Source organism: Pelodiscus sinensis, chromosome 2, assembly GCF_052426305.1.
Source record: "Pelodiscus sinensis isolate ZL-2025 chromosome 2, ASM5242630v1, whole genome shotgun sequence".
NCBI lineage: Eukaryota > Metazoa > Chordata > Testudines > Trionychidae > Pelodiscus > Pelodiscus sinensis.
Window position 1 is genome coordinate 4,188,480 of NC_143053.1, and position 24,525 is coordinate 4,213,004.

Below are 24,525 nucleotides of genomic sequence, written 5' to 3' on the forward strand. Positions count from 1 at the left end.
GGACCATTATGATCATCTAGTCTGACCCCCTGCACAGTGCAGGCCACAGAATCTCACCCACCCCTCTTAGAATAATCCTCTCACCTATATCTCCAATATTGAAGCCTTCAAATACTTTGAAGGTCCCAAGATGCAGAGAATCCTCCAGCTGTGATCTGTGCCCCATGCTACAGAGGAAGGCGAAAAACCTCCAGGGTCTCTGCCAATCTACCCTGGAGGAAAATTCCTTCCCAACCCCAAATATGGCGATCAGCTAAACCCTGAGCATGTGGGCAAGACTCACCAGCCAGACACCCAGAAATTCTCTATAGTAACTCCTATCATCCCTCCATTGACCTATTTCCCACTGATAATGAATGGTCAATTAGTTACCAAGATCATATTATCTCATCAACCCATCCCCTTATCATAGAATAATAGAACTGGAAGAGATCTCAGAAGGTCATCAAGTCCAGCCCCCTGCTCTAGGCAGGACCAATCCCATCTAAATCAACCCGGCCAGGGCTTTGTTAAGCCGAGACTTAAACACCTCTAGGGATGGAGACTCCACTACTCCCCTAGGTAACCCATTCCAATGCTTCACTACCCTCCTAGTTAAATAGTTTTTCCTAATATCCAACCTGGACCTCTCACACCACAACTTGAGACCATTGCTCCTTGTTCTGTCATCTGTCTCTACTGAGAACAGCCTCTCTCCATCCTCTTTGGAACCTCCCTTCAGGAAGTTGAAGGCTGCTATCAAATCCACAGGACTGCAGCAAGAACAATAACAAATGTAGAAAACCCAACTTTTGAGGAGAAGTTTAAAAATGGGCATGCTCCATCTTGGCAAAAGGAGACTGAAAGGGGACCTGATAATTTTAAAATGTGTTGAGGGCTATGCTAAAGGGGGGGATGAATTGTTCTCCATGTCCACAGAAGGGAGGACAAGAAGTAATGGGCTTAATTTTTGCAGCAAAGTGAGCTATTAGGAAATCCTTTCTAACTCTAAGGCCAGGTCTACACTAGACCCAGCAGCTTGGCTTAAGGTACGCAACTCGGCTTACGTTAAGCAGAGCTTGGCAGAGTTCCCATAGTGGGAGGCTGATGGGAGCAAACGCTCCCGTCAGCTTCCCTTGCTCCTGGAAATAGCAGGAGTACCAGATGCCGGCAGGGGCATCCTTTGAGTTTGAATTAGTGAGTCTTAACTAGACTCGCTAAATCGAACTCCAGAAGATTGATCATGGCAGCGGCGATCTTTCATAGAGTGAAGATGAGGCCTTAGGGTAGTTAAGCTCTGGCACAAGCTTCTGAGGACAAGCACCTCTCAGGATGAGTTATGTTTACTTGGTTCTGCCTCGGCAAGGGGGGGGCCTCTTCAGCTGCTTGCCTTTCAGACCAAAATTTCAATGATTCTAAGAGGGGAGGCAGAGGATTTTAGAGTTAGAGTTGTCTCTATCTTCCTCAGGCAACCAGAGCCCTGTGTGAGATGCTTACTATCTACATGTGCACTGGGGCAATGCGGGGCTTCTACCCCCAGCTATTCCTAGCCCTGCTGACTCAAGTTCACTACCTGGTGAGCCTGCCAGGCTACACTGAGGTCACCAGAAGGGAGTGCAGCCAGCAGGACCGGCTCATGACAGCCAGCCACGTGAGGTAATTATGGAAAAGAGCAGATGCTTATCAGGTGAGTAACCTCCTGGATGTTCCTCATGGCAGGACTTGGCAGAACCTACCAAAGGCTTGGATGGGAACACACACCACTCTCTCAAGAAGGGGTCCTGTTGGGGAGGGGGCTTTGGCTTAACTCAGATGGACACAAACCTAGGAAAAGTCTCCAGCTGCACCCCTTCCATGTGGCCATACAAGCGGTAAACTCCAGAATTCCACAAACCATGCAGGGTACGTCCTCCTCTGCTTCTGCCAAGCTTCCTTTCCTGGCTTCTGATCAATAGCAAACCTTTTAAATACCATACGTGATGCAACTGAACAGCCTCAGCTGCATCTGAATGGCTCCCAGCTTATAGGGCCTCCCTGAGCTGCCTGTGAACCCTGGTTGATACTAACCCCCTCCACCCCAATGTCACTCTGGCTCAACAGTGCCTCACCTGATGGACACCACTAGCATGTCTATGGCAGGGCTTTTGAATCCCTTTCAGAGTGGCACCAATACATCTGTAAGCTTGATGTGAGGCTGAGTCATCCCTGAACCAGAGCCTGATTAAGCTGCATGTGCTGAGTCATTCCCATAGGCTCCAGACACTCCCAAATCAGGAGCTGGTCTGGTGACTCTCAGGGCAGGTATATAATCCTCACAGGAGACAGGAACTCTCCTCTACTTGCTAGCTGTGACAGTCTCCTAAGGTCTTCACAATTGAAGATCGTAATCCCAACTATATGTATAAAATGATGGGAACTAAATTAGCTGCTGCCACTCGAGAGAGAGATCTTGGAGTCATTGTGGATAGTTCTCTGAAAACATCCACTCAATGTGCAGCCGCAGTCAAAAAAAGCAAACAGAATGTTCTGAATCATTACGAAAGGGACAGAGAATAATAATTGTCTCTATATAAATCCATGGTACGCCCACATCTTGTATACTGTGTCTGCAGATGTGGTTGCCTCATCTCAAGAAAGATATCTTGGCATTGGAAAAAGTCAGAAAAGGGCAACAAAATTATCAGAGGTATGGAACAACTGCCATAACACAAGAAATAGGGGTCACCAAATGAAATAAATAGGTAGCAAACAAACACAAGGAAGTTTTTCTTCACACAGCGCACCGTCAACCTGTGGGACTCCTTGCCAGAGGATGTTGTGAAGATCAGGACTTGAATAGGGTTCAAAAAAGAACTAGATAAATTCATGGAGGGTAGGTCCATCACTGGCTATTATCCAGGGTGGGTAGGAATGATGTCCCTAACCTCTCTTTGTCTGGAAATAGATGACAGAAGAGGGATCATTTGATGATTCCCTGTTCTGTTCACTCCCTCTGGAGCATCAGGCATTTTCCACTGTCAGAAGACAGGATACTGGGCTATATGGACCTTTGGTCTGACCCAGTATGTCCTTTCTTATGTTCATATGAGAAGAGATTAATAAGACTGGGACTTTTCAGATTGGAAAATAGATGACTAAGGGATGATATTATACAGGGCTATAAAATCATAACTAGTGTAGAGAAAGTGAATAAAAAAAAGTTATTTACTCCTTCCAAGAACACAAGAACTAAGGTTCACTAAATGAAAATAATAGGTAGCAGGTTTAAAACAAACAAAAAGGAAGTATTTCTTAATACAACTCACAGTCAACCTGTGGAACTCCCTGCTAGAGTATGTTGTAAAGGCTAAGACTATAACAGGGTTCAAAAAAAGAGCTAGATAAATTAATAAATTAATGGAGGGTAGGTCCATCAATGGCTATTAATCAGGATAGGCAAGGATGGCATCCCTAGCCTCTGTTTGCCAGAAGCTGGGAATGGACGACAGGAGATGGATCACTTGATGATTACCTGGTCTGTTCATTCCCTCTGGGGTACTTGGCATTGGACACTGTCAGAGGACAGGATACTGGGCTAGATTTGCAAATTCCATACAATCCAGTTAGGACTGAATAAAGATTTAGATTGGTTATCTCACTACAAAGGCAATTTCCCCTCTCCTGGTATTCACAACTTCTTATCAGCTGCTGTGAGTGAACCATATCCACCTGACTGAATTGGCCTCATTAACACTGGCGATACACTAGATAAGTAACATGTATATATCCCTGCCTCTGTAATTTCCACTCTAGTTCATCTGATGAAGTGGTTTTTACCCATGAAAGTTTATGCCCTACTAAATCTGGGTATGTCTACACTACAACGTTAATTCGAACTAACTTAGTTCGAATTAGTTAATTCGAACTAAGCTAATTCAAACTAATGCATCTAGAACTAAAAACTAGTTCGAATTAGCGTTTTGCTAATTTGAACTAGCGCATCCACATTAAGTGGACCCTGAAGCGGGGTTAAGGATGGCCGGAAGCAGTGCCGGCAGGGCATCAGAGGAGGACTTAGAGCGTGGAGATGCTGTCTCAGGCTAGCCGAGGGCAGTGCTTAAAGGGTCCCGACCCCCATCCCGGACAGACAGTTCTCAGGGGTGCCCCGCTTGCAAAGCAGTCCTGGCTTGGAGTGCCCAGAGTGCCCACACTGGGCACATCACAGCACTCGGCCATCAGCCCGGCTGCACTTGCCACAGGCTGCCATCTGGGGAGAGGAGGCAATTGGGGGGCTGCAGGAGAGCTTCCACCCCCAGAAGCCCGCAGAGCCAGCCCAGTCCTCCCCATCGGGGGCTCGTACCCCTTTCCTACCTCACCTCCTTCCACTTACCCTTCCCTAGCCCCTCTTCTTGATGTACAAAATAAAGATAACGTGTCTTCCAAAATGGAATCTGTCTTTATTGAACAAAACTGGGGGAGACTGGGAAAAGGAGGTGGGAGAGGAGAAGAGAGAGGCTGGGAGAGGGGAGGGCAACTAACATGATCAGGGGTTGGGAACAGGTCCCAGATGAAGAGAGGCTAAAGAGACTGGGACTTTTCAGCTCGGAAAAGAGGAGATGGAGGGGGGATATGATAGAGGTCTATAAAAGCACGAGTGGGGTGGAGAGGGGTGCATACAGAAAAGTTCTTCATTAGTTCCCATAATAGAAGGACTAGAGGACACCAAAGGAAAGGAATGGGTAGCAGGCTTCAAAGTAGTAACAGAAAGTTGTTCTTCACAAAGCAAAGAGTCAACCTGTGGAACTCCTTGCTGCAGGAGGCTGTGAAGGCTAGAACTGGAACAGAGTTTAAAGGGAAGTGAGATCAAGTCATGGAGGTTGGGTCCATGGAGTGGTATTAGCCAGGGGGTAGGAGTGGTGTCCCTGCCCAAGGTTTGTGGAAGGCTGGAGAGGGATGGCACGAGACAAATGGCTTGGTCACTGTCTTCGGTCCATCCCCTCCAGGGTCCCTAGGGTTGGACGCTGTCGGCAGACAGGCTACTGGGCTAGATGGACCTTTGGTCTGACCCAGGACGGCCATTGTAAGCTCAGGGCTCAGGGTCGGGGGTCTCAGTGGACCCCCTTGATTCTCTTGCACACCTGCTCCTGGGTGGCCAGGCTGGCAGCTATCCTGCCCAAGCCGGCCACTTTCCTGTGCCTAGTGCGGAGATCGTGGACAAGGTCCACGATGTCCGCACTAGCCCAGGCGGGTGCCTGCCTCTTGCGGTCCCGGGCAAGCTCCCGGGAGCCGCCAGCCTGGTCCCGGGAAGAGGGGGAGGGCTGCGGGGCATCGGGTGGCTGGCTCGATCCGTGCCAGGTGCAGGGTCTGCTGGCTGGGTGCTGGCAGGCTTGCACCTGGCACGGGCACCGTAGCCAGCCCGTGCCCCTTTAAGGGGTCCGGGGCCGGGAGGGGGGCAGTAGAGTTTCCCTGGTGGTGGCCAGAGTGGCCACCAGGGAAAGCTGGGGAGGGCTAGCCTCCCACTAGTTCGAATTAAGAGGCTACACACCCCTTAATTCAAACTAGCTAGTTCGAACTAGGCTTAATCCTCGTGGAATGAGGATTACCTAGTTCGAACTAAGCGCTCCGTTAGTTCGAATTAAATTCAAACTAACGGAGCGCTAGTGTAGCGCCTATGAAAGTTAGTTCGAACTAACGTCCGTTAGTTCGAACTAACTTTGTAGTATAGACATACCCTCCGTTAGTCTTTTAGGTGCCACGGGACTTCTTGGATTTTTTTTTCAAATACAAAGACTAACATGGCCACCTCTCGGATACTCTGCGTAGTTATCAATGGCTCACTGTCAAACTGGAAGGATATATCAAGTGCGGTCCTGCAGCAATTTATCTTGGGATCTATTCAATATCTTCATAAATGATTGGGATAATGGCAGAGGATGTACACTTCAAAGTTTGTGAACAAAACCAAGCTGGGAGGGATTGCAAGCACTTTGGAGGACAGACCTTGAATTCAAAATTATTTCGACAAACTGGAGAAATAGGCTGAAATAAATGGGGTGAAATTCAATAAAGACAAATGAGAAGTATTATGCTTAGGAAGAAATGATCAACTACACAAATACAAAATGGGAAATATCTACCTAGGAAGGAGCACTACAGAAAAGTATCTGGGGATTATAGTGGATCACAAACCAGGTATGACTCAGTAAGGTAACACTTTTGTAAAAAACAAACATTATTCTGGGATGCATTAGATCCTGCGATCTTCCCAAGTGCAGATTCCCTAACTACGGGGGGAGGGAAGAAGAGACATTAATCTCTCTCTGCACAGAGAAGTTTATCCTGTAGTCCCAGCCCGCCCTCACCCTTTTTTAAGCTCTCATTTACATCCTCTTGGTTTATAGCCAGTTACCAACTGTGTTGTTAGCGACCTTTTGATTTCCCATCCCATTACCATATTTGATAGTCTGGTCCCAGGGGAGAGCAGAACTAAGTACCGAAGCAGAGAGCCCAGTGAAACCAGCTCAGAGACTATTACCCCACAGAAAGTTCCCAGGAACTATGGGGAGGGCCTTAGACAGAGGGGAGGCATTTAATAACCATACGTTCCATCCATACGCACACCCATGTGGATAGAAATCAGATGGATAGGAGCTACTACGTCACACGTAAGATATCTATTGTGGCCAGGGCAGGATTATTCCTTGCAGTCGGTTCTGCAGACTAATTTAAAATGTCTCAAGCTAGAAAGCAATCCCACATTCCCCGGGGTTTGTTACATCTGTGACAAACTTGTCCGGTGATCTCCCTCCACAGGGAAAGCAGTGCCCCTGCTGCTATGCATACCATGCCTGAAGGGTGTTGATGTCTTACATCTAGCCTGTCAGCCCACCCATGAGATGATAAGAGAGTCTGTGCAGTAGAGTGGAGAAAGGATTGAGGTCCAGTTATCCATCAGAGTGTCAAATGGGTCAAAATAATTCCTGGTGCAACTCTGGCCCTATGTCTCTTGGGGTATGTCTACACTACAGCGCTAATTCGAACTAACTTAGTTCGAATTAGTTAATTCGAACTAAGCTAATTCGAACTAACGCATCTAGAACTAAAAACTAGTTCGAATTAGCATTTTGCTAATTCGAACTAGCGCGTCCACACTGATTGGACGCAGGGGCGCATTTAAGGGCGGCTGAAACCGGTTCTGGCAGGGCATCAGGTCAGTAGTTGCTTTGTGTGGCTGCTGTCTGAGACTATCTGAGGCTCGTGCTTAAAGGAACCCCCCCAGACAGCCGGTTCTTAGCTTTTCCTGCTTGCTTGCCAACCTCGCCGAGGGACAGCAAAGCGTTGGTCTCTGTGCCCGTCTGTGTCGGTGCTTCCCTTCGGGGCCGCCGCCGCAGGTGGCAACATGGAGCCACAGCTCGCCCTGCACCTTCTGGTGCACTTTCTGGACTTGCTGCTGCAAGCCTGCCAGCAATGGCTCGAGGCTGCCTGGCACCACTTCGTGCACGTCAGCCCCCTGCCTCTCTGCCTGGCTGCCCTGGGGGCTGTGGAGGAGCCGTGGCGGTGCCCCGGCACCGGCGTGCCCCGCCGCATCTGGCGTCTGGACATCAGCAGCGACTGGTGGGACCGCATCGTCCTGGAGCACTGGGAAGACCGACAGTGGACCCAGAACTTCAGGATGAGGAGGGACACCTTCCTGGAGCTCTGCGAGTGGCTCGCCCCTGCTCTGCGCAGAAGGGACACTCTCATGAGGCCCGCCATCCCCCTCCAGAAGCGGGTGGCCATCGCCCTCTGGAAGCTCTCCACGCCGGACAGCTACCGATCCGTCGGGAACCAGTTCGGCATGGGGAGATCCACCGTCGGAGCGGTGCTCATGCAGGTATGGCACTCATCGGCCACCGAGCCGGGGGGGGGGAAGGAGGGCTGCAAGGAGGGGATGGGCCGCCCCACGGACAAAGGGGGGGAGGGAGGAGGTGAAAGCGCCCCGCACCAGAGGAGTCGGTCTGTCCCGGCCGTACTACACGCCGCCAGGGGGGTTGCTTCCGGGAGTGGGGCGCGGGGCACTGCCAGGGCACGAATGCTCCCAGCCACCTGGGCGCCCCACTGATTGGCACTTTGCTGTGTATCTCTCCGCAGGTGGTCAAGGCCATCAACCAGGTGCTGCTCCGCAGGGTGGTCCGCCTCGCCGACCGGGACGCCGTCATCCGGGGATTCGGTGCCCTCGGCTTCCCCAACTGCGGGGGGGCCATCGACGGGACGCACATCCCCATCCGTGCCCCGGAACCCCAGGCGTCCCGTTACGTGAACCGCAAGGGGTACTTCTCCGTGATCCTGCAGGCCGTGTGTGACCACCGGGGCCAGTTCACGGACATTAATGTGGGCTGGTCCGGCAAAGCACACGACGCCCGGGTGTACCGCAACTCCTCTCTGTGCCAGCGGCTGCAGGATGGGACCTTCTTCCCCGACCGCCACATCAGGGTCGGGGACGTGGACATGCCCGTGTGCCTGGTGGGGGATGCCGCCTACCCACTGCAGCCGTGGCTGATGAAGCCCTACACTGGGCACCTCAATCCCTCCCGCCAGGCCTTCAATGCCAGGCTGACCAGGGCCCGCATCGTGGTGGAGGGGGCCTTCGGGCGACTGAAAGCCCGCTTTCGATGCCTCCTCACCCGTCTGGACCTGGCCGAGCACAACATCCCTCCCGTGGTGGCAGCATGTTGTGTGCTCCACAATTTATGTGAGAGAAAGGGGGAGGCTTTCCTGCCAGCCTGGATGGCTGAGGCTGACCGCATGGCTGGCCACTACGGTCAGCCCCGCACCGCCGCCGTCCGGGAAGCCCAGCGGGGGGCTGTCCGGATCCGGGAAGCCCTGTGGGAGAGCTTCCTGGTGGAGGAGGAGGACTGACCTCTCCCTGCATGCCCCACTGGGGCCTTCTTCCACCCTACCACCTTCCGCTTTCCCCTCCCTACCTACTGTCAAATAAAGACACCTGTTTTTCAAACAAAAACGTCTTTTTATTTAACATAACTGGGGTGGGGGGGAGGGAGGAAGGAGGGTGGGAAAGGGGAGGGGGAAACCTGGGACGAGGGAGCTGAAAGGGGAGGGAAGGGAGGAAGGGAAAGGAAATCTCAGGGGTGGGGGTCCGGCTGCCTCTCCTGTCTCGCAACACTGCGGGTCCGGGGGCGTTGGTGGGGAATGGTTGTGGGGGAGCAGGAGGGGGAACAGGGGGAGCAGGAGCCGGAGCAGGAGGAATTGGGAAGCGGTCGAGCAGGCTCTAGAGGTGGCCTCGCAGGGCACGGCCCTGCTCCTCCAGTGCCTCCAAGCTCCTCCGGCGCAGCCTCAGGTCCTCCTGGACCCAGTGGTCCTGGAGACGGAGCTGTTGCTCAAGGAACCGGAGGTGCCGCCTCTGGTACTCCTCCTGGTTCCTGGCTGTCCTGCTGGCCCGGGCGCGGGCGGCTGCTGCAAGCGGAGTGGTGCGCCCTGCAGTCCCAGGTGCTGCGGCTGTGGTGAAACAAGAACAGCGGTCAATTACCCCAGGGGCCCAGGTGTGTGAAACCCAGCTCCCCTCTGCAAGGCCAGGGCCCCTGCAGGATCCCCAGCTGCTGCTCCGTGGTGGGCAAGGCCCAGGCGCACGGTCCCTGGGCTCCCTCTCGCCCCAGCCCCCCGTACACATAAGGGGAACACGATGGTACTCACATGTGGATGCCTCCCTGGCCTCGGATGACACAGGCGAGCGGCTCTGTGGGGTGCCTCGGGGGTCCCGGGTCCTGGGCAGGCTGCCGGCTCTCGGAGCCCTCCTCCTCCTCCTCCGTCTCTGGGAGCGGTCCCTCTGCCCCGGGGTCTATCACGTCCCGGGGGGCAGGGATGGCATGAGCCCCAAGGAGGCGGACCAGAGCCTGGAAGTGGGGGCACGCCTCCGGGTCGGCCCCTGGCAGGCAGGCCCGGGAGTAGGACTGCCGCAGGTCCTTGATTTTCCAGCGCACCTGCTCCCAGCTGCACTGGTGGCCCCTGGTGGCCAGGCTGGCAGCCATGCGGCCGTAGACTGCCGCGTTCCTGTGGCTAGTGCGGAGATCGTGGACATTGGAGGCTTCCCCCCAAACCTCAATGAGGTCCACGATCTCTGCACTAGACCACGCGGGCGCCCGCCTCTTGTGGCCTCGGGCAGGCTCCTGGGAGCCGCCAGGCTGGTCCCAGGAAGAGGGGGAGGGCTAGGTGGCATCAGGTGGCTGGCTCATGGGGTGTCAGCTGCTGGGTGTGCTGGCACAGGTGCTGGCAGCCTTGCAACTGGCACAAACTGTGTAGCCAACCCGTGGCCCTTTAAGGGTTCCGGGGCCGGGAGGGGGGCAGACGAGTTTCCCTGGTGTTGGCCAGAGTGGCCACCAGGGAAACCTGGGGAGGGCAAGCCTCCCACTAGTTCGAATTAAGGGGCTACACACCCCTTAATTCGAACTAGTAAATTCGAACTAGGCTTAATCCTCGTGGAATGAGGATTACCTAGTTCCAACTAAGCGCTCCGTTAGTTTGAATTAAATTCAAACTAACGGAGTGCTAGTGTAGCGCCTATGAAAGTTAGTTCGAACTAACGTCTGTTAGTTCAAACTAATTTTGTAGTGTAGACATACCCCGGTGTCTATATACAGGAACCGAGAGGGATTGCTCTATTTCTGTAATCCTAGTCTTGTTTTCAATGCAGCTGTGCAGTAGACGCGCTGAAGGCTATGCTGATCCGAGATAGGAACGAAATAGTGTTGCCGTGGATGGAGAAAGTGGGAGGCTGGGACCTTCTCTCAAGTGCTGAGGGTTACCTGGAAGGGGTCCTTCTCTTGGCTAGGTAGGCAACAAAAGCTTCAAGTTCCTCTGGTTACCCTGGGCAGTGCTGATTCATGATCAGGCTGCCATCTGTTGCAGACTGCTTCGTGGCTGTATATTCCGCCAGTAATGAGTGTCTGATTTATATCACAGAGCCATGGTTACCCATGCAAGCCACCATCTCTCTGGTCTTCTTGCCAATTCCATCCCAAATCTCCGTACGGAGGATGAAGAGAAAACTTTGACAGCCGTGGCTTTCTTCACGGGGGTAAGACGTGTTAGTCGACATGCCTGGCTAGGCTTCGGGAGAGGGTTTATTTCCAGACGTCAGTAGGTCACTGTTGAATGGGGACTTTGCATCAGCAACTTGCCTGTCCTCTTATCTGATTATGGTGGGAGAGGCATGATGAGAGATTGGGACGGGGTGGGCCTGCTGGCCTGGCTGTCAAAGGAATTAGCTTAACTCGCCAGGGCGCCCTCCTCGGGCGATGCCTCAGCACCGTCATTTTCCTTCTAGGACCCACGTCACTCCAAGGACTGTGGCGGCGTCCTCTTTAGGGCACTGCCCTCTGACTGTGCCACGCTTCGGTGTTTCCTCTTTCCGGAGACCTGCAATCTCCGTCCAGCCACTCTCTCAGTGGCAACTGCACTTACCCTCCGTCTGCAAGCCCTAGCAGCCAGGCAGGTGCTCTCTCTAGCTCCCCCAATCCTTGCTTACAGCATTGCTCTGTCCAAAGGGCTGGCGTCCCTTCCCCTGCTAAGAGCCTGGTCTTCTCCCTTCTGAGCTCTGTGCTGCCCTGCAGCCCTTCTCAGATGAGCCTGCGGGGCCATGACTGGCTGCTCCTCTCAGCCTCTTTCAGTTGGCTCTCTCTAGCATCATAGGCGCTGACTCTGTGCCACGGGGAAAAATTCCAGGAAGCCGAGCTCTCCCCCCCAAATTCTCCTCCTCCCTCCCAGCGCCTCCCGCCTACTGCAAAACAGTTGGTTTGTGACATTTGGGATGCTCCGGGAGGGAGGGGGAAGGAGCAGGGATGTGGCGAGCTTGCGGGAGGGGGCATGGGGACGGGGACTTGGGGAAAAGGGTGGAATGAGGTGGGGTGGAGGTGGAGCTGAGGCAGGGTGAGGTGGGGTGCGGCAGGGGTTTGGGGAAAGGGGTGGGTGGAAGCAGAGCAGGGGTGGAAAGAAGTGGGGTTGGGGGTTTGACGAAAGGGGTGGAATGGGGCAATGTGGAGAGGAAGATCAAGCACCCGTCAGCTAGAGAGCATATGGACGCCTCTCTCTGTCACTGCCTCCCTAGGGCTGATTTTAACCCCACTTTTGCCAGTGAGGGGCAGCTGCCCTATCACAGAGATCCTATTTCTGGATACAGAAGCACTAGTTTTGGATGGGTTAAACCATCAGGGAATTAGAGAGAGAATGAGGTCACCAAGGGAATTTTTCTCGGGGCTCTCTCACTAATGCGGTAACTTGTCTTTCCCCAGGTCTTTGGGGCTGCCTGAGCCCAGTGGCCCTTCATCTAAACCCCTGACATCCATTGGTACTTCACTGGATTTTTATTTTTAACTTGCAGATCAATCCCACTTGTGGGGGACAGTTCTGAGAAAGGGCTATTCACACCTCATGACGTGTGGGCGAGGAGTGAACTGTTTTCACACAGGAGTGGGCTGGGAGCTGTATTCCTTCATCTAACGTTTCAGTGGGCAGGTGTTGGTGGGTTGTGATATAAGAGCCAATGAGATAATTGGGTGGTGTCTTCTGGCCTTAAACTCTACAACTTCTAGGAGAATTTATAGCAGAATGCAGGGAATGTTGCCTCTGACATTCATCCAAAGAACACAGCTCTGTTTTCTGCTTGTAATGGACTCACTGCTGTGATTTTAGCTTCTCCGTAGCCAATCCGTGACCAAGCTATTGCCAAAACGAAGTATTCTGGGTAGGCTGGAAGAGTGGCGGACGGATCCGAGACCCACTGTCCGCTGGCTGAGTCTGCACGGGCTTGGAAACATGGCACTTCACCCACAGAAGGTAACAGCAAGGGGAATGTTCTGTGGAAGCTGCAGACACGCAGCACCTCGGAATATCAGGCCTTACACGCCTGCAACTAGGCCCCCAAAACTGGAGGCTACTTTTGAAAACACACGTAAGGGGTTTGCCCAAGCAAGACAGTTGGGCAGCTCAAACCAGAACCCAGGAATCCTGACTTGCTCCAGGCCTATTATCTAGAAGACCACGCTGCCTTAGGCACAGAGGTGACAATGGTCAACGAATGGTGAATTATCATTATTTTCAGGTATAAAACCGACTCCAGCGATACCAAAACAAGCCTGTAGCGAACACAGCTGAAATGTGTAGCAGGTGCTGACGGCACCAAAGCAAACCCTAGGTCTGTGGTAGTAAAACAGAACCGTAGGATGGCCCTGATTCTGCCAGGGTAGCCTTGCCCCAGCCCCGGCCCTGATCCTTCCGCAGCCGGAGCTGCCCGTGCAGCCCGACCCCACCTCTGCCATGGCCGAGGTGGCCTGGTAGCAGCCTGACCCTGATCCTGGAGCAGCCTGGGATGCCCAATCCTGATCCTGGGGCGGCCTGGCCCTGGCCTTAATCTTGCCACAGTGTGGGCGGCCCAGCCCTGGAGCTGCCATGGTGGGGAGGCATACTGTTCCCTGCCCACCTAGGTGCTGCTGTGAGGAGAGAGAACTGGGGGTATCCTCTCTCCTTGCAATAGCCCTGAAGCACCCTCCTTCACTCTAAACCATTCCTAAGCCCAGCCCCACCCCATAGCTGGTACCCCAGCCAGAAACCTTACCCCCTTGCACTCCAATCCTAAGCCCCTCATTCTTGGCTCCATCCCAGAGTCCTCATACTCCTGCACCCCAACCCTCTGCCCCATGCCTGAGTCCCCTCCCACACTATGAACCCCTGGCCCCTCCACTACATGAATTGTTGTGCACCAATGTGAAGGCGAGGTGTCGCACATCACCTCCATACACCTGTACATAACACAATTCATTCTGTTGGGGGGTGCTTAGCGGGAACGCTGTCCTGCGCCCAGCTGAAAGAAAGTGAGTCTCTGAATCCTGGGAGAGTCGTGCTCTGAGCTCCCTCTCTTCAGTCAGCTGGTGACGTTGTGCACTGACTAGCTGGCACGGGGCAGCATTTCATCTCTGCTGATGAGTTTCTTTTCTGCAGGCGAAACAGCTCCAGGCTCTCCTTCCCGCCCTGCTGGGGGGGTTGAACGAGACACACGAGAGGCTTGTTGGGGAGACCATCGCCGCTCTGGGAAGTGTGCTCAGGCACCACAAGGGCAGGGTGAACATCGGCTCCATCAGCGTGCAGATTGCCAAGACGCTTCGGCCCTTCCTGGATGATGTAAGGCAACAGGAAAACAGCGGCTCCTTTGTGTGTGGAGGAGGAGCTAGTTAGTGCTTCCAGGGAAAAGAAGTACCCCTGTGGGGAGAGGACCTTTCCATGCTGGGGTCCTCCTGCTTTCCCCTATCCTGAGCAGAGGTTTCATTCAGTGAATCCTGCTGGGCTTGTATTAAGTAGCAGTGCAGATGGGTAAAGTGCATGTCCAGTCACAGCCAAGCTCAATAGAGCAATATCTAGTCAGTTACCCATCTGTAAAATGGGGTCACTGATATTCCCTCACCTCCCAGGGTACTGCGAGGCCTTATTCACAGGGCCAGTCCTAACCAATTGGCAGCCCAGGGCAACCACCTGGCTCGCCCATAGGGTTATAGAATCATAGAATAATAGGACTGGAAGGGACCTCAAGAGGTCATCGAGTCCAGCCCCCCGCCCTCAAGGCAGGACCAAGCTCCGTCTACACCATCCCTGACAGATGTCTATCTAATCTGTTCTTAAATATCTCCAGAGAGGGAGATTCCACCACTTCCCTTGGCAATTTATTCCAATATTTGACCACCCTGACAGTTAGGAATTTTTTCCTAATGTCCAATCTAAACCTCCCCTGCTGCACTTTAAGCCCATTACTCCTTGTCCTGTCCTCAGAAACCAAGAGGAACAAATTTTCTCCTTCCTCCTTGTGACACCCTTTTAGATATTTGAAAACCGCTATCATGTCCCCCCTTAATCTTCTTTTTTCCAAACTAAACAAACACAATTCATGAAGCCTTGCTTCATAGGTCATGTTCTCTAGAACTTTAATCATTCTTGTCGCTCTTCTCTGTACCCTTTCCCATTTCTCCACATCTTTCTTGAAATGTGGCGCCCAGAACTGGACACAGTACTCCAGCTGAGGCCTAACTAGTGCAGAGTAGAGCGGCAGAATGACTTCACGAGTTTTGCTTACAACACACCTGTTGATACAACCTAGAATCATATTTGCTTTTTTTGCAACAGCATCACACTGTTGACTCATATTCAACTTGTGGTCCACTATGACCCCTAGATCCCTTTCCGCCATGCTCCTTCCTAGACAGTCACTTCCCATCTTGTATGTATGGAACTGATTGTTCCTTCCTAAGTGGAGCACTTTGCATTTCTCTTTATTAAACCTCATCCTGTTTACCTCTGACCATTTCTCTAACTTGCTAAGGTCATTTTGAATTATGTCCCTATCCTCCAAAGAAGTTGCAACCCCACCCAGTTTGGTATCATCTGCAAACTTAATAAGCGTACTCTCTATCCCAATATCTACATCATTGATGAAGATATTGAACAGCACGGGTCCCAAATGTACGGGTTGCCAGATGGTTTAAAAAAAATGCCGGACAAAAATTTGTCAAGCAAAAAACAAGCAAACAAAAAAAACTGCCGGGAAAAATTTGTCAAGAAAAAACAAAAACAAACAAACAAAAAAACCCAGGGAAACCTGGGGGAAGGATTTTGGGATGAAATGCGGTCACAGCCCACCCCTAAGACTGGCTCTGTTGGCGGCCCCTTGAAAATGGCGGCCCCGGGCAACCGCCCGGCTTGCCTGCCCCTAAGCCCGGCTCTGCTTGTTCATTATTGCTTGTGAGGGGCTCACAACTAGTGAGCAACCCCACAGAAAAGCCTGTAAATAAGTCATTTGTAGGGCAGATTCTGATGTCCTCTATTAGTCAAAGGGATAGTCTCTGCTACAGCCGTGATCTGCAGCTCACAACACCACAGAACTGACACTGCTCTCTGAGCTCATCCTTTCCTCACAGCAAAGCAGGCCTCCCTCATTACAGATGGCAATGAATGCTCGGCAAATCCAGACATCAGCCAGTTTATAGGCTGTAGTCTCCATCAGACATATGGCTCCCCAGACAGGGTCTCCCCGGACAACAGGGATGTGATACTTACTCTCCTGGGGGAATGGCCTGAAACTCCCATATTTCTCATGTGTATTCAGTTGTGATCTTGTATAGAAAATAGGCCATGTAGGCATCAGGGGAAAGATTGTGAGCTGTTGAAACCCACCGTTCTGCCTAAATATGTCTGTCTCTAGTGCATATGAAGTTGAGATTGAGTTGTAGGGTTGTGATTCACACACGCTGTAATCTGGGGACGCAGATATTAGCTCCCCAGAGGCAACAGCAACGAAAGTAACTGCTGAGTTAGACCCCCAGACCTTCTGTGCCACTGCACAAGTCTCCAACACTTGAGCAGGGCACAGCACAGACGCTGCCATTGCGTTCCAATGACATGGTGTTAGCAGGGTGTGCGCTTCTTGTATAAAGACACCTGACAGTTAAAGCAGAGAACCTTCATCATCCACATATAAAGGTGTAGTGTGAAGGAATTGCCATTTCTACAAGCCACCCTATTGGACAAAGAACACTTCTTTCTCCATAGGCAGGCTGTGCACAGTGATAATGCCTCAGTCTGAGGATTTGTCTACACTGGTCCTTGTGCAAGGAAGTAAAGCCCCCACCCATTGAACGACAAAAGCTTTGCCATGGCAAGGGCTGCTGGAAATAGTGCTTTCCGGACACCAAAGCAAATGCTGCTCATGGGGGTAGAAGTTTCTTCAGCACTTTGCCAACAAAAGTGTTGACATGGCTGAGTCGCTAAACGCTGTATAGTGTAGACAAGGCCTGAGTTTGCAGTTTCCATTAAACCTTTCTTTGTGTATTCCTCGCAGGACAGAGACAAGGTGCGCTCCTCTGCCATTGGCCTCTTTGGAAACCTCTTAAGTGGTCTGAACCTAAAGTCTAAATCCACCATGCAGGAGCAAGTCCTTGGCAGCTTTGTGCCCTTGCTGCTCCATCTGTACGAGCAGGACCAGAAGGTGGCCGAGGTAAGACTGAGCATCATTTCTTCTAGCCTAAGAAATGACAGTTGATGGGCCTTTCTTCCAGATTCCTCTCTAGATCCATTTCCCAAAGCACAATCTTTTCTGCTTTACACCCTATTCCTATTCACATGACCCAAAGGGCACGTCTACACTGCGGGCAAAAGTCGAATTAAGCTACGCAACTACGTAGCTGATGTCGATGTAGCTTAATTCGGCTTTTGGCGATGTCTACACAGCAGGAAGCCAAAGGAAAACACTCTTCCTTCGGCTTCCCTTACTCCTTATATGAAATGAGGGTTACAGGAGTTGGAGTAGGAAGTCCTCCAGCTTGCCATTACTTCGAAATAACGGCTTGCTGCGTAGATGCGCTCTTTGTTATTTCGGAATAATGCCAGTTATTCTGAAATAATGCTGCTGCGTACACATAGCCAAAGGTAAAAATGTTGTGCTTCTTGGCCACTGCTTGTATCCTTTTAGCCCATTTGACGAATCAGTTCCAGTCAGGAGCCATTAGCAGGAAGCCAGGGACATTAAGGCCACATTGCTGGGTGACATCTACAACTGCACCTCTCAAAACATGCTTGTGCATCCGTCTGCAACTGCAAAACTCTATGGGTATGTCTACATTGCATTCCTCCTTCAAGAGAGCAATGCAAACGCAGACAAATGAAATTGCAAATGAACTGTGGATTTGCATTTTCCATGCTTAATTTGCATAATTGTGGCTGGCTGCTTTTCTGAAATACTGTATTTTGAAAAAAAATGGGGTTATTTTGAAAAGAAACCCTTCCTTTGAAAAGGCGGTGAGGAGTCTTCGTCAGATGCATGTTGTGGGTCTTTGCCCACGAAAGCTTATTCTCCAACACTTCAGTTAGCCTATAAGGTGCTTCGCCGCTTTTGCAGATTCAGACTAACACAGCTACCCTTCTGATACCTTCCTTTGAAATAACCCTTACTCCTTTTAAAATGAGGTTTACGGGTATTTTGAAGGAAGGGTTTATTTTTTAAATAACCCTGTGTGGACTGTTTTTTTTCTCGAAATAAATATGGTATTTTGGAAAAGCGGCTGGCTGCAATTATGCAAATGAAGTGCAGGAAAATCAAATCCACACTTCATTTGCAATTGTCTGTATTCCTCTTTCAAAGGAAGAATGCAACATAGACATACCCTATAAACCCTATCTCATAGGGCTGGAAGGGACCTTGAGAAGTCATTGAATCTACCTTTGTGGATGGACCAACTACCATCCCTGGCAGATTTGCCCCTGATCCCTAAATGGGCCCCTTAGGAATTGGGCTCACACTACTGGGTTTATGAGGCCAATGGGCAAACCACTGAACTATCCCCCCCTATAGGTAAATTATAGCCTACGCACCTCACTTGCATGAATGCATCTGCAAACAGCTGTCAACCAAAGACTGTAGGGCCCTCAGGCCCTGACTCTCGCAGTGGGATAGGAACAGAGACACTACATGGCCCCAGGAGGAGGCCATTAACCCTTTCCTCCCCTCTCTGACTTAGGGTAAATTGTCTTTATTAACTTTCAGCAGCTACTAGACAGTATCAAGAGCCTCCTTCCTGATTGCCCTCTCTCCCCTTTCCCATGCAGAGCTGCGAGTGGACTTTGGCACGATGTAATGACTTCATGGGATGGAAATTGCTGGAGGAGATATTCACCATGGCCCATTATGACAATCAGCAGGCCCTGTGCAATGTTTGCAGGCACCTGGTAAGTGAACACTGGGCTGTTCTTTAGAACTGGGTGAGTTGGCGGCAGGGGACACGTTATCTAACACGTGGCACCATATTTAAAACGACTTGCATCTCCCCTGAGATCTCACTTGGCAGGCTGAGAGACCCTCCTGCCTGCGCCCTGCTGCCGCCACCTGAGATCACCTTGGCGAACCGTCACGGGAAAGCTTTGAATCCTTGCCTAGAAGAGACACGTTGAGCAACGTGCATAGGCACAGGCAGAGGGAGGGGCGCCGGGGTCAGTGCCATGGGAACAGAAAGACAGGCTCTGCACCGCGCAGAAGGCCTTGGAGCACGCAGGCCTTTCAGAGGGTGGCAGTGGTGCTTTTCTCTGTTGGAAAGCTCCCTGGTAGCAATTGCTCGCAGCAGAATCCCAGACATTAGAAACAGAACCCACCCCCTTCTCCTGACAAGGGAGGAAGGGCTCTGGCCACCCACACTAGTTTTAAATAGCTCAGCTGAGAGATCTTCCACTGCTGCCTTTGGGACACGTGTCTGCTTCTAGCTGGCTGGCACTAAAGTCTGATCAGTCTGTTAGCCTACTGGAGTCATAGAATCCTAAGGCTGGAAGAGACCTCAGGAGTCATCGAGTCTGGCCCCCTGCCCAAAGCAGGACCAACCTCAACTATATCAACCCAGCCAGGGCTTTGTCAAGCTGGGACTTAAAAACTTCTACGGATGGAGATTCCACCACCTCCTAGGAAAATAGTTTTTCCTAATATCCAACCTAAACCTCCCCCACTGTAACTTGAGACCATTGCTCCTTGTTCTGCCATCTGTCACTACTGCGAACAGCCTCTCTCCATCCTCTTTGGAACCTCCCTTCAGGAAGCTGAAGGCTGCTATCAATCCCCCCTCGCTCTTCTCTTCTGCAGACTAAACGAGCCCAAATCCCTCAGCCTCTCCTCATAGGTCATGTGCTCCAGCTCCCTCATCATTTTGGTTGCCGTCCACTTGTCCCTCTCCAATGCATCCACACCCTTTCTGTAGTTAGGGCCCAAGAATTGGACGCAATACTCCAGATGTGGCCTCACTAGTGCCGAATAAAGGGGATAATCACTTCTCTAGATGTGTTGGAAATGCTCCTTCTAATGCACCCTAATATGCCATTAGCCTTCTTGGCTGCAAGGGCACCCTGTTGACTCATCTCCAGCTTCTTACCCACTGTAATCCCCAGGTCCTTTTCTGCTCAACTTCTACTTAGCCAGTCGGTCCCCAGCCTGTAATAATGCCTGGAATTCTTCTGTCCCAAGTGCAGGACTCTGAACTTGTCCTTGTTGAACCTGATCAGATTTCTTTTGGCCCAATCCTCTAATCTGTCTAGGTCACTCGGGACCCGATCTCTGCCCTCCAATGTATTTACCTCTCCCCCTAGATTAGTGTCATCTGCAAACTTGCTGAGGGTGCAACCCATCCCCTCATCCAGGTCATTAATAAAGACGTTGAACAAAGCCGGCCCTAGAACAGATCCTTGGGGCACTCTGCTTGAAACTGACTGCTAACCAGACATCAAGCCATTGATCGCTACCCATTGGGCCTGACAATCTAGCCAGCTTTCTATCCACCTTACAGCCCATTTATCCAATCCATGCATCCTTAACTTGCTGGCAAGAATGCTGTGGGAGAGCGTATCAAAAGCTTTGCTAAAGTCAAGGTAGATCACATCCACTAGGATCCAGTTTTCTGTGTCTTCTCTTATGTCTTCCTCCCCTTGTGGATCCAGATACAGTATTTCTCTTTCTTCTACTTCCTGCCAAACTCTCTTGGATAATCAGAGGGGTATGTTCGTTCCTCCTTAGGTTCGGCGGTGCTCAGGGAGAGTCCATGAATTCCTGTCCCAGAGCCGGCACTATCTGAAGAGTGAGCAGGCTCCTGTGAGGAGGGCAGCCAGTATGTTCACAGGTGAAAAAAATCCCAAACCACATATTTTACCTTTGCAAGCAAGTTCTATCAAAGCCTTTTTCTGAACTTCCCTGACTCTCGGATGGGGTATGTACAGGAAACAAATTATAGCCCTTTAATGCCCCATGCTCTCATCAGAATCCCTCTAACCCCCACATTACACTACTCCTCTAATGGCTCTAGAGCAGTGCAAACACTAGAGCTGAGTTAATAATTCACAGCTAGGTACATTTTGCTCTTTTGCTTGTTGACCACATTGTGAGATTCTCCAGTGTCTGTACAAACAGCTTTAACCACTAATTGTGGGGTGACTGATTGTGCAAACTCTGTTACAATTGAATATATATACTATTCAGGCTATAATTTACCAAATGAACACAACTGGAACTTTTGGCATATCAACGCATAAATGCTACAGAGGCGAAACTAGTTCACTGTAGAATGTCAGAAGAGACAGGGCCTATACCGATCATGGGAGGGCTCTCCCACTGGCATAGGTAATCCACCTGCCTTGGAGGCGGTAGATAGGCCAATGAAAGAATTCAAGAAGTTACAATCTAGGGGTATGTCTACACTACCACCCTAGTTCGAACTAGGGTGGTAATGTAGTCAACCGGAGTTGCAAATGAAGCCCAGGATTTGAATTTCCCGGGCTTCATTTGCATGTTGCCAGGCGCCACCATTTTTAAATGTCCGCTAGTTCGACGTTCCACGAGGAGTACAGGTAGTTCGGAATAGGAAGACTAATCCGAACTACCTAGTTCGTGCTGCGCGTAGCCGCGGGGCACGGAGTCCGAACTAGCAGACATTTAAAAATGGCAGCGCCCGGCAACATGCAAATGAAGCCCGGGAAATTCAAATCCTGGGCTTCATTTGCAACTCCGGTTGACTACATTACCACCCTAGTTCGAACTAGGGTGGTAGTGTAGACATACCCTAGGATACAAATGGAAAGTCATTTGTGGCCATTATTTGAGCCACAGTTTGCTTTCTGATAGTTTTTCCCCTAGCAAAGTGTGAGTGATCACAGAATGAGATCCTCTGACATTCACCAATGCAAGAGAAGGAAAAATCATTTTTTAATTTGACCAGCTATTGGCCAGGGTGTCCCCAGTTGCCTACTTCTAGTAGATATACTTTGCTTTGCAAATCAACCCTTCGGGCATGCTCCAGAGGTTGGTCTCCTAGGAGCTTCTGAGCAACTCTAATGATCTGCTAGATGTCGTGAAAGCACCTTAATTTGGGGATAGGCCTAAACAGTAGACGTTCCCATTAGAGGTTGTAAGGAGAAGTTAGAGGCTAATTACGTGAACCATTTCTCTAGGGTTCATTGTCCATCACATGGATGGCAGCCGCATGAGTCAAGGAGATATAGTCTCACTGCTCAGAGGTAAGTGAGGATCCTGGCCTTTAAACCAAGCAAATGAATATGCCTGGGTGTGCACATATAACCGGTTATGTGACTGTGCAGGACTATTTCAGGGTGTGGTTTTAACAAAGACGTGTTCTGGATGTTTGGGTAACAAACTGTCAGAGGCTGGCAATGGATGACAGGGGATGGATCACTGGATGATCCCCTGTTCTGTCTATTCATTCCCTCTGGCCTTGGCCTGACCCAGTCTGGCTGTTCTTATGACCTTACATTAAATGTGCACATTGATACTGTATTCCTCTAGTGTGGCACAGCTGTTTCTGATCACACGGACAGCGTATGTGTGTACCTAAGTTCATGGTCTCTGTGTATTTGTGTATTTTAACGGGTGATCACAGGTCAGAGTCTGACCTGCTCCTTTTTTCAGCTCTCAGTGATTCGCTGCTTGACCCTGAGCCCTCAGTCTGCAGTGTTGCTTCTGTCTCTATCCAGCAAGTGAAGCAAGTCTCTGAGAATCTGGCTGTGACAAGCGTCCTGTTCTCACTGAGGAGGCTATTCTGCTGCATGACCAACCAGAAGAGAGAGAAACCTCTGTATGAGGACAGCCCCTTTAAAAGGAAGAGGTGGCTGGAATGCCACGATTCCAAGATGGTATGAGTTCATTCAAGGGGAGTAAGAATAAAGCAAGAAACTCCTAACTAGCATCTTCCATGCCTCTGGGTCTGCATTGGAAAGCACACAAAGAAGGGGAGAAATCCCATGCTCTCTGAAGAGGAACTTGCTCCTCCAGCATTAGAAAACACTAGGGCTGCGTCTAGACTGGCATGATTTTGCGCAAATACTTTTAACGGAAAATTTTTTCCTTTAAAGGTATTTGCGCAAGAGAGCGTCTATACTGGCATGCGCCTTTGCACAAAAGATTTGCTTTTGTGCAAAAGCATCCGTGCAAGTGTAGACGTTCTCTTGCACAAGAAAGCTCCAATGGCCATTTTAGCCATCAGGCTTTCTTGCGCAAGAAATTAATGTTGCCTGTCTACACTGGCCCTCTTGTGCAAGAATACTTGCGCAAGAGGGCTTATCCCTGAGCGAGAGCGTCAGAGTATTTGCACAAGAACCACTGATTTTGTACATTACAAAGTCAGTGTTCTTGCGCAAATACTCACGGCCAGTGCAGACAAGTGGCAAGATTTTGCGCAAAATCATGCCAGTCTAGACACAGCCTAGCAGAGCTCCTGAGAGGTAAACACAGATCTCACCTCCAGGCAGAAAGCTGCTCTTGATAAAGGAAAATAAATTGTGATGCCGTGTGTGGTTAACCTGAAGAATTCCGTGCCCCTGTAGGTCAGTGAGAATACTTGGGGGAGATGGCAGGCAGGAGACAGTGCCAATATACTCTTCACCCAGGATGGGTGTTAGCTAGAGTTCAGATGTTACTGCTTATAAAGCCCTTGGTTCTGCTCAACTGAGCATCGTTTTTGTTTACAGGAGCACTGTGAAATGGAGAAGGCCATGCACAGCATGAATAAAGAAGTATTTTGATTCAGTTTTAAAAGGGATCTTGTTGGGCCTGGACTAATAGGAAGGCTTAGTCCAGCCCTGGGCTGTTCGGATCCCATTTGCTTCACAAGCTCAAGGAGAGAAGTTTTGGCTAGAGAGGCATTCCCACTTGCAGGCATGCTCTTCCCAGGATTCCTGGGAGACCTTTTCCCCTTAGCAGAGCATTGTAGGCTAATTTCTGGGTTGAGATGTTGATTGTTGATTGTGAGCTCATATAAAACCAGTCACCTGAGTTAAAAGTTCAGCCTCCTAAACAAATTGTTATGGAGCAGGATGTAGGTGTCCGGCCCAGTAGTCAGAGCAGCAGCAAGGTCTAGAGGGTGAAGCAGGATCCCAGTTGTGGAACAAAGCTGAGGGTCAGCACCAGAGTCAACTGCCAGTTACCAGAGCCGGAGGTCAAGCTGGAGTCAGAATCAAGAATGGAAGTTGAGGACCAGAGCTGATGTTAGCTGCCAAGGGTCAAGCCGGAGTCATAAGATGAAGGCCCGGCTCAGTGCCGGGACTAGTCACTGAGGATTGGAGGTGAGAAGTAAGGGCAGGAGAAGAGGCAAAGACGAAGTATAAAGCAGGAGCATGGTTGCAACAGGAGCAAAAACGGGTGAGGCAGGAGACAAGCCAGAATCAAGAACAGGCTTGGTTGCAGAAGGCAGGCACTAGCAGGGTACGGTACCATTATAACAGGAAACCACTTTGTCACTCACACAAACTTCCTGTTCCTCCTACTGGCTTAAATAGCATAGCTGGATGGATTGATGGAGCCGGGTGATCCTCTAGTCTGAGTGTCTGTGGGTGGTGCGTTGGGTGGGGTGATAGTCGGACCCTTAGTACTTTCTCAGCACATTGACCTTCAGTAGACATTGGGTGGAAGCAACTGTCTAGGGATGCCCAGGCCTGGGTTCGAGATCTGTGATATCACACAACTATAGAAGTGAGATTAGCCAGGTGAGCATTACCAGC

The 24,525-nt window shown here is 50.8% G+C and overlaps 1 protein-coding gene across 2 annotated transcripts in view; it reads left to right on the plus strand.

The window, feature by feature from the left end:
* Positions 1 to 22,746, plus strand: part of MROH6 (maestro heat like repeat family member 6) — a 38,504-nt gene extending 15,758 nt beyond the window's left edge. Inside the window, exons 6-15 of one of the 2 annotated variants that reach the window (XM_025188952.3) lie at positions 1,448 to 1,635; positions 10,646 to 10,783; positions 10,915 to 11,029; positions 12,643 to 12,786; positions 13,948 to 14,127; positions 16,832 to 16,987; positions 18,595 to 18,714; positions 20,537 to 20,639; positions 21,964 to 22,029; positions 22,439 to 22,746. In XM_025188952.3, the coding sequence (XP_025044737.3) occupies positions 1,448 to 1,635; positions 10,646 to 10,783; positions 10,915 to 11,029; positions 12,643 to 12,786; positions 13,948 to 14,127; positions 16,832 to 16,987; positions 18,595 to 18,714; positions 20,537 to 20,639; positions 21,964 to 22,029; positions 22,439 to 22,668 (1,440 nt within the window). In that variant the 3' untranslated portion in view covers positions 22,669 to 22,746. The remainder of the gene's footprint in view (positions 1 to 1,447; positions 1,636 to 10,645; positions 10,784 to 10,914; positions 11,030 to 12,642; positions 12,787 to 13,947; positions 14,128 to 16,831; positions 16,988 to 18,594; positions 18,715 to 20,536; positions 20,640 to 21,963; positions 22,030 to 22,438) is intronic. The other variant, XM_089776139.1, reaches the window with a different exon arrangement.
* Positions 22,747 to 24,525: the final 1,779 nt, after the last annotated feature.